At 40.7% G+C, this 13,390-nt stretch overlaps 1 protein-coding gene across 3 annotated transcripts; it reads right to left on the bottom strand.

Annotated features, from left to right (window-relative positions):
• Positions 1 to 6: 6 nt before the first annotated feature.
• scyl2 (SCY1 like pseudokinase 2) lies at positions 7 to 12,880 on the bottom strand. 3 transcript variants are annotated; one of them, XM_044186732.1, is made up of 19 exons: positions 12,723 to 12,880; positions 10,809 to 11,005; positions 9,808 to 9,965; positions 9,195 to 9,339; positions 7,939 to 8,088; positions 7,585 to 7,806; positions 6,935 to 7,051; positions 6,697 to 6,822; positions 6,081 to 6,257; positions 5,524 to 5,535; positions 5,191 to 5,313; positions 4,692 to 4,805; positions 4,330 to 4,462; positions 4,100 to 4,218; positions 3,826 to 3,926; positions 3,501 to 3,561; positions 3,256 to 3,333; positions 3,028 to 3,150; positions 7 to 2,939 (listed from the first exon to the last, which is right to left on the bottom strand). In XM_044186732.1, the coding sequence occupies exons 2-19, from the start codon at positions 10,983 to 10,985 to the stop codon at positions 2,307 to 2,309; spliced, it is 2,769 nt and encodes a 922-aa protein (XP_044042667.1). In that variant the 5' UTR covers positions 10,986 to 11,005; positions 12,723 to 12,880; the 3' UTR covers positions 7 to 2,306. The 3 variants fall into 3 exon arrangements, with proteins under 3 accessions (XP_044042667.1, XP_044042668.1, XP_044042669.1); XM_044186733.1 differs by lacking the exon at positions 12,723 to 12,880 and adding an exon at positions 12,611 to 12,698; XM_044186734.1 differs by lacking the exon at positions 5,524 to 5,535.
• Positions 12,881 to 13,390: the final 510 nt, after the last annotated feature.

Genomic DNA, 13,390 nt, shown 5'->3' with positions numbered 1-13,390 from the left:
AGTGTATTAGATTGTGTACTTTCCTTTATATATATACAGATTTTCATTGAACCACCTCAGAGACCAGCACCGTAACACATAGAACAAGGGCCACACTACACATATATGACAGCAGTGGTATACAAACAATCTTGTAGAAGAATAAGCTTTAGTTTTCTGCTTTGGGGTTCTGCAAGGATATGTGACACACGCTTCACAGATCACATCCACTTTGTGATGAAATGAAAACTGCCACATACTGTATGCCGATCTACAGATGAAAAAGCTCCAATCACAGACACATTTGTAGTCTTGTATGACAAAATGGGGAAATGAACAGAACCTGATGAGTCAAATTCAACAGCAAGTAACACTGCCATGCAGCTGGAGAGAGCTCACCTTGTATAGGTGGCCTTACTATACAAAAACAGGTTAACCTAATAAAAGACGTTACACTTCAGCATGTTAACAACAATCATTGTCAGCAGAAAGACAGTGTGACCAAGGTGCATCTAAAAACCCTAAAATTGTGTAATTCTCTTCAAAAATGTAAGATTTAGAATGAGTACACAATTAATGTGTTAAGCTGTTTAGAAAATCTGACAGACCCATGACGTTATTGTAGGTCAGTGGAGATGAAGGTATGGACACATCAACGGCTGCTTGAGCCAATCGATATGCACCCTTAACAACCAATAAGGATTATTGCACACGACTCATCTAAGGCCTCTTAACCATTATCACAAGGACAAGGCCCTCACAGAGCAATCCATTTTTAAATAACTATATATTTACACTTCAAAATAATATTTCATTAGCAGAGGTCCAGCTGAAAAGTGCTGAAATCAAAATATAGTGGAAATCTTCATCATTGTACAAATTGATCAACAGAAATGGTGCACAGGAGGATTTTGAGCCCCTTAAAAACCTCATCAGAGCAAATCCAGCTGCATGTGTGAAATAAAATGTCATTGGTCACTGGAATGATTAGGAATCATTATTACAAAAGATGCTAAAATCAAACTTTAGATGTGGTCAATTTCAGTAACATGCAACAAAGCAAGTAATTTGAGAAGCAAAAGCCAGACAGCTGATTAAAAGGGAAAATATTAATACTTGAGTAACAGATGAGTGCTGTCTGTCTAGTTTTAAACATGTACCCATGTAAGGCACAATAGCATAAGCAGTGCATATGGTCCTTGTTCATTGCCTTTAGCATTAGCATCTTGGTAAAAGGACACTGCTGTAATAGCTACTCCACACATCCTATTCCACTATCATCAGACACTGATAAGTCATTCATACTACCACTTACAGAAATTGATACGATGTTGTTTGTTACCAAAGGAGATTAAATGGTCGTCAACAAACTCTGACCAGACAAAATTAACCCTTCCCTTTTCAACATGTTTGCTTAGATGTCAAATTAAGTAAAGAAAAAAAAGCAAGATTTGCATCCTTAGAACCTGATGATAAAAGAATGAGACCAAAAGGGACCAAAAACTGAAGACCAGGCTGGATCATCAGTCCAACTTGTGTCCACAAAATGGAGGTTTCTGGTGCTGCAGAGAAACAGTTACCATGGAGACGGACTGCAGTGGGGCTACTTGGTTTTCCCCATCTAAACCGCAACTGGGCTGTCAATTTTCTACACCCCCTTTCTCCACGGAGGAGCCTTCTGGATGCAGATCAGTGACTGCAGGCTTGTCAGTGCTACACTTCAAGCTACCTCCCACTGGGCTCAGACATTTTGGTCTATGCAGTATTTGTTTTTAAGCCAACCCTCTGATCACTTTAGACATGCAGCAAATCCTAAAATAGTCTGGAGAAGCAATAAAGGTACAGAAGCCTGAAACTGAGCAGATGTGAAGCATCGAAGCCACTTTTTCCGACAATTCTAAGGGGTGATTCGGTTGCCACTTGTTCAGGAAGTGAAATCCACTCCATCCATTCAATCATTCATGAAATGAACACAAAACCTTCCTGAATAAACTGAGTTGGGATTAATCTCAACCCATGACATTTGGACTCCCAAGAATGTAGTAAGTACAAAACAGTATGAAAGCCCCAGCATTTAAAGAACACAGCATAGTAGAAGTAGTTCCCACCCCAACCTTTTGTCCTTCTGATCAAGTAGAAATGGAATTCAGGTGTAGGTTAATTTGAGCGAGAGTCAGAATTTAAACCAGGTCCGATTAAAAATACAGATAGCGATGTCCTTGAAAGGATTTCAAATCTTCACATTCAGTCAGTGTCTTGGCTCTTTTGTCCAAAGTTATTAAAAGAACATACTTAACCTGGCACCCAGCCTTTTTTTAAATTTAAGTTTAGCCGAATAAGTCTTTCAGATCATTGTTGACAGATGCACTATGTTTAATTCCACTTTGGTTCAGGCTAGCAACAGCAGCAGGTTGAGGAAAGTTCTGTGGGCTGAAAAAAGGGTTTGCTTGCATCCCAAACCCGCTGGGCACTCCTCCCATACCTACTGGCGCACCCTGCATCTGAGTCTGTGCGTTCTGGGCTGAACCAAACTGATTGAGCCAAGGGGTGTTGGTGCCAGGTGTAGCCTTTGGACCCATTTGGTTGAGGGTGACTTTAGGCTGGCTGGGTGTAAAAAGACTGTCCAAGGCTGACATGTTGGGGGCTTTATTTGTCTGCCCAATGGGTCCTTGATTCTGTGTGAGGGCTCCAAAATTGGGGGTGCTGGTGGTGGTGGCCATGCCGCCGTAGAGGCCAGGGCCTGTGGGGCGCATGCCCATCCCCATACCACCTGTCTGAAAGCCCATGGGTGGGTTGAAGCCATTAGAGACCGGGGCGCCCATGGAGCCCACCATGGGGCTGGGGGAGGGGAAGGCAGCGATGGTGGTGCCCTGCACTGGGGCTGGTCGTGCTGTGTTGGCCAAGGACAGGCTGTTTAGAGATGTCATGTTGTTGAGAAGGCTGCTTGTCAGATCCTTAGTCTGCAACATAAAATGGGGTAAGACTTATCATCACAAGCCATAAGTGTTTGAGCATGTGTTTGTGTTCACAGACGTTGTCAGGCATTACCTTTGTGTTGGTGGTGGAGGCTGATTTGATAGTCTGTGGTGCTAATGGCTGCTGGTTCCTCAGTTTGGCTGCCTGCTCCTGCTCCTTAGCCAATCGCTGTTTCTCCTCTAGAGTCAGAGACATCTAGGAAGGTGCAAAGGAAGAGAGAACATGAACAAATTGTTGCTAATTGCTAAATGGACAAAAGGGGAAGATTTGTGTAAATGAGGTATAACATTGTTTCCATACTCTATTAGGCTGTGGGGCCGTTGCTGCAGATCCATTCTCTTTCCCATTAACTCCTGTGCTGCCAAAGATATCATCAATCTGAAAGCAAGAAAAGACTAAATGGAATCAATGCAGCACAGCGAGGTAAAACAGAACATTTCCAGTCTTTTTCAGGAGGTTTTAAGGCAAAAGAAGATATTTCTTGGACAGAAGTATACCCATGTTCTCTGATCTGTTACATTGTTGTCATGGAATCAACCTCTCACCTGGTTGCAAGTGCTAGGTGGGCTCTTGGTCTCCTCTGACTGGTTCCCTGGGTTAATACTCCTGTTAGAAAAGATAACAATAAACAAAATCAGAAAGTGGAAGGAATTTGAATAGAGGCATTTATACAAGCTTAGTTAGTCATACCATTATCATATTCATGTAGCCAGTAACAACTGATAATTGCTTTCTAAGACAGATCCAATTACCCTAGATGTTCTAGGGTATAAAATCCTCATTAATATGTATAACCATTTTATATTTAATCAGAGAGAATATAAAAAGGAGGCTATAGTACAGGGTGATTTAAAATTGTGACACAGACACCTGTGCTGCTCCTGCATGACGTGCAGCTGCTCCAACTTGGTCTTGTGTTCAGCCTCCATGCGACTCAGCATGTCTCGTATAACTACCATGAACGAGTTAAACTGAAACATGGAATATATCAGATAACATTAAATTTAAAAAATAGAAATTACATTGAATAGAATTAAGCAGATGATACAAAACGCAAAATAAAGATGTGTGTTTCACAGATTTGCAGGTAAATGATATTTAAAAGGTATGTATGTGTGTTTGTCTGTGTATCTGTGTGTAGTACCTGGTTAAGGTTCAGGTTGCTGTCTATACTAAGAGAGACAAGGTGGGGCAGGCTCTTGGTGGCAAGGTTCTCTTTGGGGATGCCCAACTTCTTGTGGGTGAAGGTGCACTTGTAGATTCCTAAAGTGAGTAGGACAGTCAAATAACCCATAATTAAGCAAACCAAGAGGTTGCTCAACTGTTTCAATCACATGAGTAGGAAGTGGAGAGGAGTGTGTCCAGTTTCTTTACCTAGAATGCCCATGAGTACTGCTGGTTCTCTGGATGGGATCTGTTGTAGGAAGGGCAGGATCTCATCAATGACAAACCACTTGTCCAGATATTCCAAAATCTTCCCCAGACATACCAGAGAGTTCACTCGTACCTACACAGTAACAAAAGAAGATACACACATAGACAAAGTCAAAATACATATACAGTTTCACATTTTGAAAGACATATTCAGACATTTCGGTAGTAGACAGTGGTGAAAGTGAAGAGTATAACAGTGTTAGAGAAGGGCAAAAGTAGAGACACCTAAAAGGCATAGCTACAGAAAAAAATTATTTATGCATAGGCAGGCTGAGAGCAGAAAATGACTGATGGAGACTCACAGCAAGTGAGGAGGTCTGTAGACAGGCTGACTTGATTCGAGGGATGAGGGAGTTCTTCATGGACGGGTAGTCAATCAGGTTGGCAAACGTCGGAATGATGTTCAGGCACAGCTCCTGCTCGGCCACAGATAAGACGTTATGAAATCTGACATTTTCATGCTGCCAAGTGCATTCATTTTTAATGTGCTCTCAAGGTAGCACTGAAAAGAGAACAAGGAGTACAGCAGGTGGGAAAAATAATTGTCCAAGGTTTCCAAGTGGGATGCATAAAGTATACACCAATTAAGTAAAAATTGACAACTATTTTGTAAGTTTTTACTTTAACCAGGTGGTGTCAGTAGCTTTTTCAGTCATGACCTATTTGATGATGACAACAGTTGCTAGACAATTTGCCACGATTTAATTAATCTGGTGGTCATTTTTCTGGTTTACAGGTTTACAGCTGAGTTAAATTAATCTCAAGAGCGAATACTACGCAGTCCCATTTCCCCCACTGTACCTGGATCTGTACAGAAGGGGCTTCCAGAGCTCTGTAGACCATAGGCAGCACGCTGTTCTTAATGTCCTCTGCTGGTGTCTTGGTCAGCAGCAGGTCCATCTTCTGCAGGAATATCAGCAGAATCTGCACAGCACAGGGACCCAGTTAGGAAAACAAAGAGTCAAAAGCAAGAGAATTATTATGCACTATTTTCTACAGATGAGTAAGGTGATAAGTGGAAGTTAACAGAGACAGTGCTTTCAGTGGCTTTAGTTTAACTTTTAGTACTGCAGACAACACAACGCACAAACTAGCTGATGTGACTGGAGCATATTCACAGCAGAGACCACTCACCATATTACTAGCCTGAAGACGCATGGAAAGAAAAATACAGAAAAAGACAAGAGCATGCTCTTTAGTCGGTTATATTTAACTGATTAATCTCACTTTCAAGTCTCAAACACACAAACGCCAAAAAGGGAGAAAACATTATGCAAAGGTTTAAAGAGGAAAATTACACACTTCTGAGTGTTTGTAAAAAAAGGCAGAGCACATTACCTGAGTACATGTCATTACTTGAGCGTATTGCTAGCTTGCCAACACATGCTTAGACTATAATAGTAATGTTTTGGGGAGTTTTTTTTAAGATTTTTATTTTTGGCATTTTGCCTTTATTGGACAGTGACAGCTGTGGATAGAGACAGGAAAGGCAGGAGAGAGAGGATGACATGCAGTAAAGGGCCCCGGGTTGGAATCAAACCCGGACCGCCGCAGTAAGGACTCACATGCTCTACCAGGTGACCTACCAGGGTACCCGCTATAACATTAATGTTGAACACTTGAACAACCAACTTTATTTCAGACATTTGCATAAGCATACTGCAGAGTTCTGCTTTTCTGTGTGGGTCTACCTGAACAGGCTCTTGCTGCTTGAAAACAGGCGTGAGGTCAGGCAAGATGAGGCGAATATACTCTTCCTTGGTGCATTCCTCAGCGATCAGCAGCACGTTGGGCAGCACGAAGGGAACCATGTCCGGGTTGACAAACTCAGAGGTCAATGCTGGCAAGATTCGATACACCACCACTCTCTGAGAGGAAGAAAAACAGAAAGGGTCCCGGAAGCCTTGAAAGAGTATGACTTCAAACTGTAATACTGTATGTTTGTGATGAGTTTATTAGAGAGCGCTTTTAACAAACTAGAATATAATAAAGTACAGAGAAAAAGGAATACAAAACAGAAACAAAAATGACAGAAACCAATTGAAAAAAATATATATTTCCAAGAAACAGTGTCAGAACTTTTCTCATAGTAGCTTGTCTGTTTGTGTGTGAGAGTTTATACACAACTAAACAGAGAGCATATGGGAGCACTTTTTGACAGTAACATGAGAACTCAGTTACTGAAAAAGGAGGACTGTCAAGTGGACCTAAACTTGCTGTTACCGCACAGTAATCAAATCTAGAAAATATCCATACTTCGTACCTGATGTACACCACATTTCCTATACAAAATTTACAAGCAATTACCTTGGGTAGTTTGGGCAGGACTTTGGGGAGGCCTTTGTAGAACTGGGACTTCTGTAGGTTGTCCCTCTGGAAGAGGGAGTCAAAGTACTGCAGGGTCACAGCACCCACGTCGTCAAAAAATGGAATCTGAATTTTACACAAAAACACAAAGAAAAGTCATCAGACATTAGCAACATAAGCACATGCTATGAAAATATGATATTCTTTGTATTTTCATGCATGTTGTAACAATGCAAACCTTGGTCATCTGGTCTGCATCCGGTCGGACATTGGGTGTGATGCTGAGCAGCATCTTGACATGCTCCCGCACCTCCTCTGGGATCTTGTTCAACAGTGCTGGACTCATGCTACTCAGCTACAATTGAAAAACACAGAAAGAATGGAACCAAGCAGAAAAGAGGAGAATAAAATCAGTGTTTGATTGGTAATAGTAACACACTCTCAAGTTACAGCACACAATTTTTAGTACATCAAGTCCACATTAGCTTGGAGCAGCTGATCCTGGAGTGTATCAAGTCGCAATCATCAGGATTATTTCAAACATGTTTCCGTTTTAACACTCAAATCAAATCGGGACAGGACATCTGCCTGCACTATGAGCTGGACAATGACAAAAATCTGAGCAGACAACAGCAGCTGCCAGAGAGATGAGCAAAAGAAAAAAAATAAGCATGTGTGGAAAGAAAATAATTTCCACATGTTGCATGGCCCTGTATTGTGGCAGCATGTAAGTATTTTCTCAAGAAGAACAAATGTCCATCCCAAGTTCAAACGACATTTTAAAAGTACTTACAAAGTACAATTGTTATAATTTTATGAATGATTTATGATCCTTTGAGTCTATCCAGTCATTCGTCATGCTCCCACATTTGGCACACCTCCACTCACCTGGTCTAGTTGCCTGCTGAAGCTCTTAAAAATGTCATGCTTGTTGACTTGGAAAACAGGCTTGCCCTCATTGAAGACGGCATGCATGACCACCCCCAGCGAGTACATGTCAGAGGCGGAGTCACAGCTGACGGACAGGATGTACTCAGGGGCCAGGTACTCAGGGTTGGGGAGGCAGAGTGGAGGGAGGTTGGGCTCCCACTCTTTACATGTGTACTTAGGCTGAAGAGGATAAAGGGACATGAGAATATAAAGATGTAACAATGCTGCTAGACATTATTTTGGTAGAGCATCTTGAAGGAGTAAGCCCTGCCTGACAGACTGTACTAAAGGAACAAAAGTATTCCAACACACCTCAGCATCTGAGGGGTTGGTAGAGGAGATGCTGAAGTCAAAGCCCATGATCTTCCAGGCTCCACTCTTGTTGAGGATGATGTTCTCAAGACACAAGTTGCCATGGACCATTTTCACCCCACTGTGGAGAAAGGACAAACCCTCCGAGATCTGAAGAGATAGAAACATTAAAATGTCAGGAGAAAATAGAGCAAGACAGAAATTAGCTGCAAACAGTTTGACTCACAGATAAGTCAGTGTGAATGGGTCAACACACAATATATGACACATTATGCCCTGGATTTAATTTGGATCTGACACTTCGCATCTTTGGTATGGAAGTGTATGAAAATGTTTCTGTAATGACTACAAGATTAGGACACAGTTGCTATGGTAGACTTTGCAGGCATTTTCTAGTCCTATCAGACATAAATTATCTCCTTTCAGTAACTTATATAAACTGTGGAAAAGGCAAGATAACAGAAATAAAGACTTATGTGGGTGAATGTGAGAAAAAAAATGATGAGGCCTGATATCAAGTTAATTGACACTGCAGCATGTTGCAGCAACAGCATAACACTGAAGGGTGAGGCATGGAATTGAGCTGGTTCAACTAGCTATGAGAAGAAACAGCTTACAATATGAATGCATATATGCGGACTTCCAGATGTAGATGACATATTACTGAAACCTGCTAGACAACTAAGATTTAGTGCGCTCATAATAACAAACAGACAAGTTCTCATTCAAAACTGTTTCATTAAACGTATGGGTTCTACTGTGTCTGAAATGTATGTTGTGTGAAAAACAGTGTTTTGCAGAAATAAAGTATCTTTCTGTCTAACTTTCATTGAGTAAAAGATGGTCCTTTGCTAAAAGGCATCTTAAAGTTTCTGACACATCAACTTAGAACTGAAATTCAATCAATTAGTTGATCGACAGAAATTTAATCTGCAACAATTTAGATAATATTTTGATGATTGTTTTAGAAACTTTTAGAGCCAGAATGCCTAAAATTCACTGGTTCCAGCTTCTAAAATGTGAATATTTGCTGGTCTTCTTAGTGTCCTATGATAATAAACTGAATCTTTTTTGGTTTTGGTCAGGCAAAATCAGCCTGTACTCTGATAAATTGTGATGGGCATTTTTCTAAACATTTATAAAAAAATCTGACATTTTATAGACCAAAATAGAAAATAATTGGCTACTAATCGATAACAAAAACAATCCTTTGTTGCAGCCCTACATCAAGCAAGCTAACCTGTCTGCACTCTCACCTGTAGCAAGCCATATTTGGTCTCCACGTCATAAAGTTTGTACTCCTTGATGTCGTTGGGCATTGGGCTGGGCAGGTTTTCCCACTGGCCCAGGACATTGGACAGACTGGCAAACACCGGCTCTGTACAGAACGCCAAGCAGTCTCTGAGGGCCACATACACAAATAACATCAGTATCATTTGAAACAACTGCTTTTTAAATGTTGAGTTATTCTTGAACAGACAGAGACACTTAACAACATGAGAAAAGGCAAAAACAGAGACAGAGAAGTATTTTGAATTTAGAGCTGCCCTGGGTGAAAGTTAAAGAAAGACGAGTGGTAAAAAGAAAGTAAGCACAAGACAACCATAACCTCATTTTGCCCTCAGGGGCGAAAAAATTATTCTGGGACTTGTCTACAGAGTCTTTTGATCATGACAAGCTTCTGCTCACGTATGCACACACAGAGGCAGACAAATAGATTTGTTATGCAATTTTCACCTCGAATGTCAAGCCCCTCTTTGAGTTGTGACTTATTCAATTTGTCCTTGATATTATATATATATATATATATATATATATATATATATGTGTGTGTGTGTGTGTGTGTGTGTGTGTGTGTGTGTTAATCACCGTGACTCTTCCAGAGGATGCTGCACAGTCAGGAGACGGGGGTGACGCAGTCTGGTCAGCTGTTGCACCCCTCTTTTCAGAGAATCAATGATTTGGTCTTTTTCAAATTTCTGATACTTATCAATCATCTTCTTATCAAACACAAACACTGCCACTTCCTGGAGGGTCAAAGACAAACAACAATTAGCAACAACTGAAATTAGCTTTATTGTCCAATAGGGCTGTCAGCAAATATTCTAAATTCGATTATATAATCGAATTGTTAAAAAAAAAAATTTTAAAAATCAGACATTCGTTTGTGAAAAAAAAACAGCACCGTGGCTGTCTGCTCGCGACTTCTCGTGTTGCACTGAATGCACTGCATGACAGACAGGATTCACACAATGTCACTTTAATTGACTGATAATGAAATGTAGGTCAAGCTGAAACAAGCGAATAAATGAATTATATTTTGGTGCTCATGGTTTCTGTAAAATGAACTGACTGATTGAATTGCAGAGAATCTAACCAATCTAACAATGTGTAGCATGTCCATATTAATAAAAGTTTAGACATGTATATTTGTATGCGCAATCTAAGCAGCTTAGAACTAGCTCAAGGGGGCGACCCGGTAGTTACCCAGTAGGTATGTAACTTCGATCTTTTAACATGTTTGGTGGACATTGAAACAAATATACCTACAACAACTTATGTCTCTCGTTGTATTGGTTTGCCATCTTATGGACACAGTGCACAAAAATAGATATTCAAATGTGGGTTTTTTTAGAACGAATAATCAACGTCATTTTTGCCCAATTTTGACAGCGCTATTGTTCAACAGCTACTCCTGGTGTGGAAAGTCCTCAGTTAACTTCAACAACAGCACAAGCATAGTCAAGTTGTCTATCCGTTTAAATCTCAACTTTTATGAATTGGAGCTGGTCTGCTAAGGAGAAGGATATTAACACACACACACACACACACACACACACACACACACACACACACACACACACACACACCTGTTTGGTGGACTTCTTGGTACCATTGTAGATCCTCCAGCACATGCCAGGACCCCCGCTGGCAATATGTCGTCCAACCTCGAACTCCCGTGTCACCGGGTTGCCCATGACAGCGCTGGTGACATCCGCTGTCACCTTGGTGACGGTGCTTTTTAGCTTGTTGAGCATAGACTCCATGTTCAGGCCTGACCTGGCAGCTGAAGTGAGAGAAGTGGATGACAGACCACCCAGGACAGATAAGCAGTTAAAGGAAAGTACAGTTTGTAACTAAGAGGTCAGTCGAATGTCAAAACAACAATAGTCCTTGCAATCACTGAAAGAGGTAGCCTAGCCTTCAACAATCCATTAGACATGTACTCTAATGCAGCTGCTTGAAAATTTGCACATCAAAGTGCCCAGTGTCCTGCCTGTGCTGGCTGAGGAGAATAAGCACAGTCCAAGCTGTCCCCCGAAATATAAAACTCAACCACACCACATTAAGGCTCTCTTTCAAATACTTCAGAGTGACTTGACAGCATGTTAGGCAACAGGAAGTCAGACAAAAGAACATGGCTGATGGCAATATAGCCAAATTATTTCTATGTGAACAGTTTCTTCTGGGTTTTTATCAGTCTTAAATGGGCTTCTAGTACTTTGATGTTTATTTCACTGCACTGCAACAAGGCTGAATAAGATTGTGTCTATAAATTGAGATACACATGGTACAGTTTGCATAATTAATTCCTTACAGATTCCCACATCAAAAAATGTCAAGTATCCATATTAAAGGGATCAAAGCACAGTGAACTCTAATCAAAATCTAAGAGTGTTACACAGCAACTCCCTCAAGCACAGTCACTTATTTAGGCTTAGCCAATGCCAACTGCTGTAACAATATGCAAATAGACAAAATGAGGGTGCACAGAAATGTGACATCTATCAAAAAGCATCGCTCAATCTGATGCTGTCAGCTTTGTCAGTTTGTGTCAGTCTTTCTCAGTCCTCTTCATTCCCTCATTTTCTACAACAGCCAGATCTACTTCAGCCTAACCAAAACAATATAGCTTCATTTGAAGAAGTGGAACTGTGCTAAGAAATATTGCAGGATGTACTCAACATTAAGGGAATCCGCTGCACTCAAATGTCAATAATGCGGCATAACTGTTATTTACTTCGTGATGGATAGAAGGTCTAACGCTAAGCCAAAAATTCATGCCAAATGAATCAATATATACCACACGCAAATCCATGGCCACCGTTATTGTTATCGTTTGATGGCAGTCAATTTACTTTACACGACCTGACATCTGTCAACATTAGTTATTAGCTAGCTAGTGGCCAGACAAACAGAGGTAAACTGAGGGCAGCGTTTTGGACAGTCACCTCACCAAACCCACCTGCACAGAGCCTTCCTAGCACCAATCGTTAGCTAGCTAGTTAGCCATAAAGACAGCAAGCAGTTTATTAACACCAGCTTGCTAACATGGTTATGATTTGATAAGATATACGTGTGAGTTTAAAAAAAAACAATTTAGCGTTGGGTTGAAGCATTTATATGTTATATTTTGAGTGACTGTCATGTCTGATTGGGAAAAAGCTTGATGTTAGTTAGCTAAGTTAATCGTCTTGTTTAGCCTGTAAGCACACATCAAAACTATCACAGCACTGTGACGCTATCATTGCTGCAGTTAACAGCTATCTTCCCATACCTTCTATTAACCCCTCATCTCCCTATGTAGCTCTACAAGGCTGACATCATCGTTGCAATATGTTGGCTACCGCGAAAGACTTTTTTACACAAACAGATCACGGTGGCTACCTACCCAAGCTAACTAGCCAACAATGCGCAAGCAGGCAGTGACGTTACTGTTATTGCAGTCAAAGACCGTTTGTTTGAATCCAAAACTGTCAATCTGAAACCCTCCAGCTACTTACCTTGATATGAAAAGAGCTCTCAGTTTTATTTCTTCTTATTAGTAGACTCTCAGCTGTGCCGCTGTCAGTTATGGCTGTCAAACACAGCCCCCATGTCTTCCAGTAGCATACGAAATGAGGTGGCTTGCTTAGTACGCTAGTGAACGAACAACCTTACTTCCGGGTTTGTTAATGGAGTCAGGTGCATCAACGTCATCTGACTTTTTTGCAGTCACTCTCTGTACAAATAAACTGTACATCTCTTGATTCATAGTTAACACAAATACTGTGGATTCCCTTTCAGTGAGTGTTGCATATCTTATAAATTATAATAGTAAAGGCAAGGGACATAAACTCAGGGCAAATGGGACACCATAACAGACAGAGCACAGATTTGGGTACAAATAACAAATAGTATACTAAATTATGCTAATCACAAGCTTCTGTAACCCAGACTAGATTCGCAACTGTGTTACAATGGGCTTTAATACATTATCACATACTGTAACTTGGGAGCTGGGCCATAAAAATGGTTCCTACACAATATTTTGATATGGTCAAACATTTTGATGGCTACTAACCAAATTTTGGAATCCAATCTGATAGTTTCACAAATTTTGATACCTGTGATAACAGAAACTGTAGTGTTGGGTTCTGTCACTATAACACTTCCATTTTTTTCTTTTGAG

Source organism: Siniperca chuatsi, linkage group LG23 (genome assembly GCF_020085105.1).
Source record: "Siniperca chuatsi isolate FFG_IHB_CAS linkage group LG23, ASM2008510v1, whole genome shotgun sequence".
NCBI classification, from domain to species: Eukaryota; Metazoa; Chordata; class Actinopteri; order Centrarchiformes; family Sinipercidae; genus Siniperca; species Siniperca chuatsi.
The sequence above is the reverse complement of the archived record's forward strand: the minus strand, read 5'-3'. Positions and strand labels throughout refer to the sequence as shown.

Excerpts from the sequence above, each read along its gene's own strand:
- scyl2 (XM_044186732.1), bottom strand. The coding sequence starts at position 10,985 with ATGGAGTCTATGCTCAACAAGCTAAAAAGCACCGTCACCAAGGTGACA. Across the intron at positions 3,151-3,255 it reads CGGCCCCACAGCCTAATAGA|ATGTCTCTGACTCTAGAGGA; the intron begins GTATGGAAACAA and ends GCACCTTCCTAG. Across the intron at positions 2,940-3,027 it reads CCTCCACCACCAACACAAAG|ACTAAGGATCTGACAAGCAG; the intron begins GTAATGCCTGAC and ends TTTATGTTGCAG.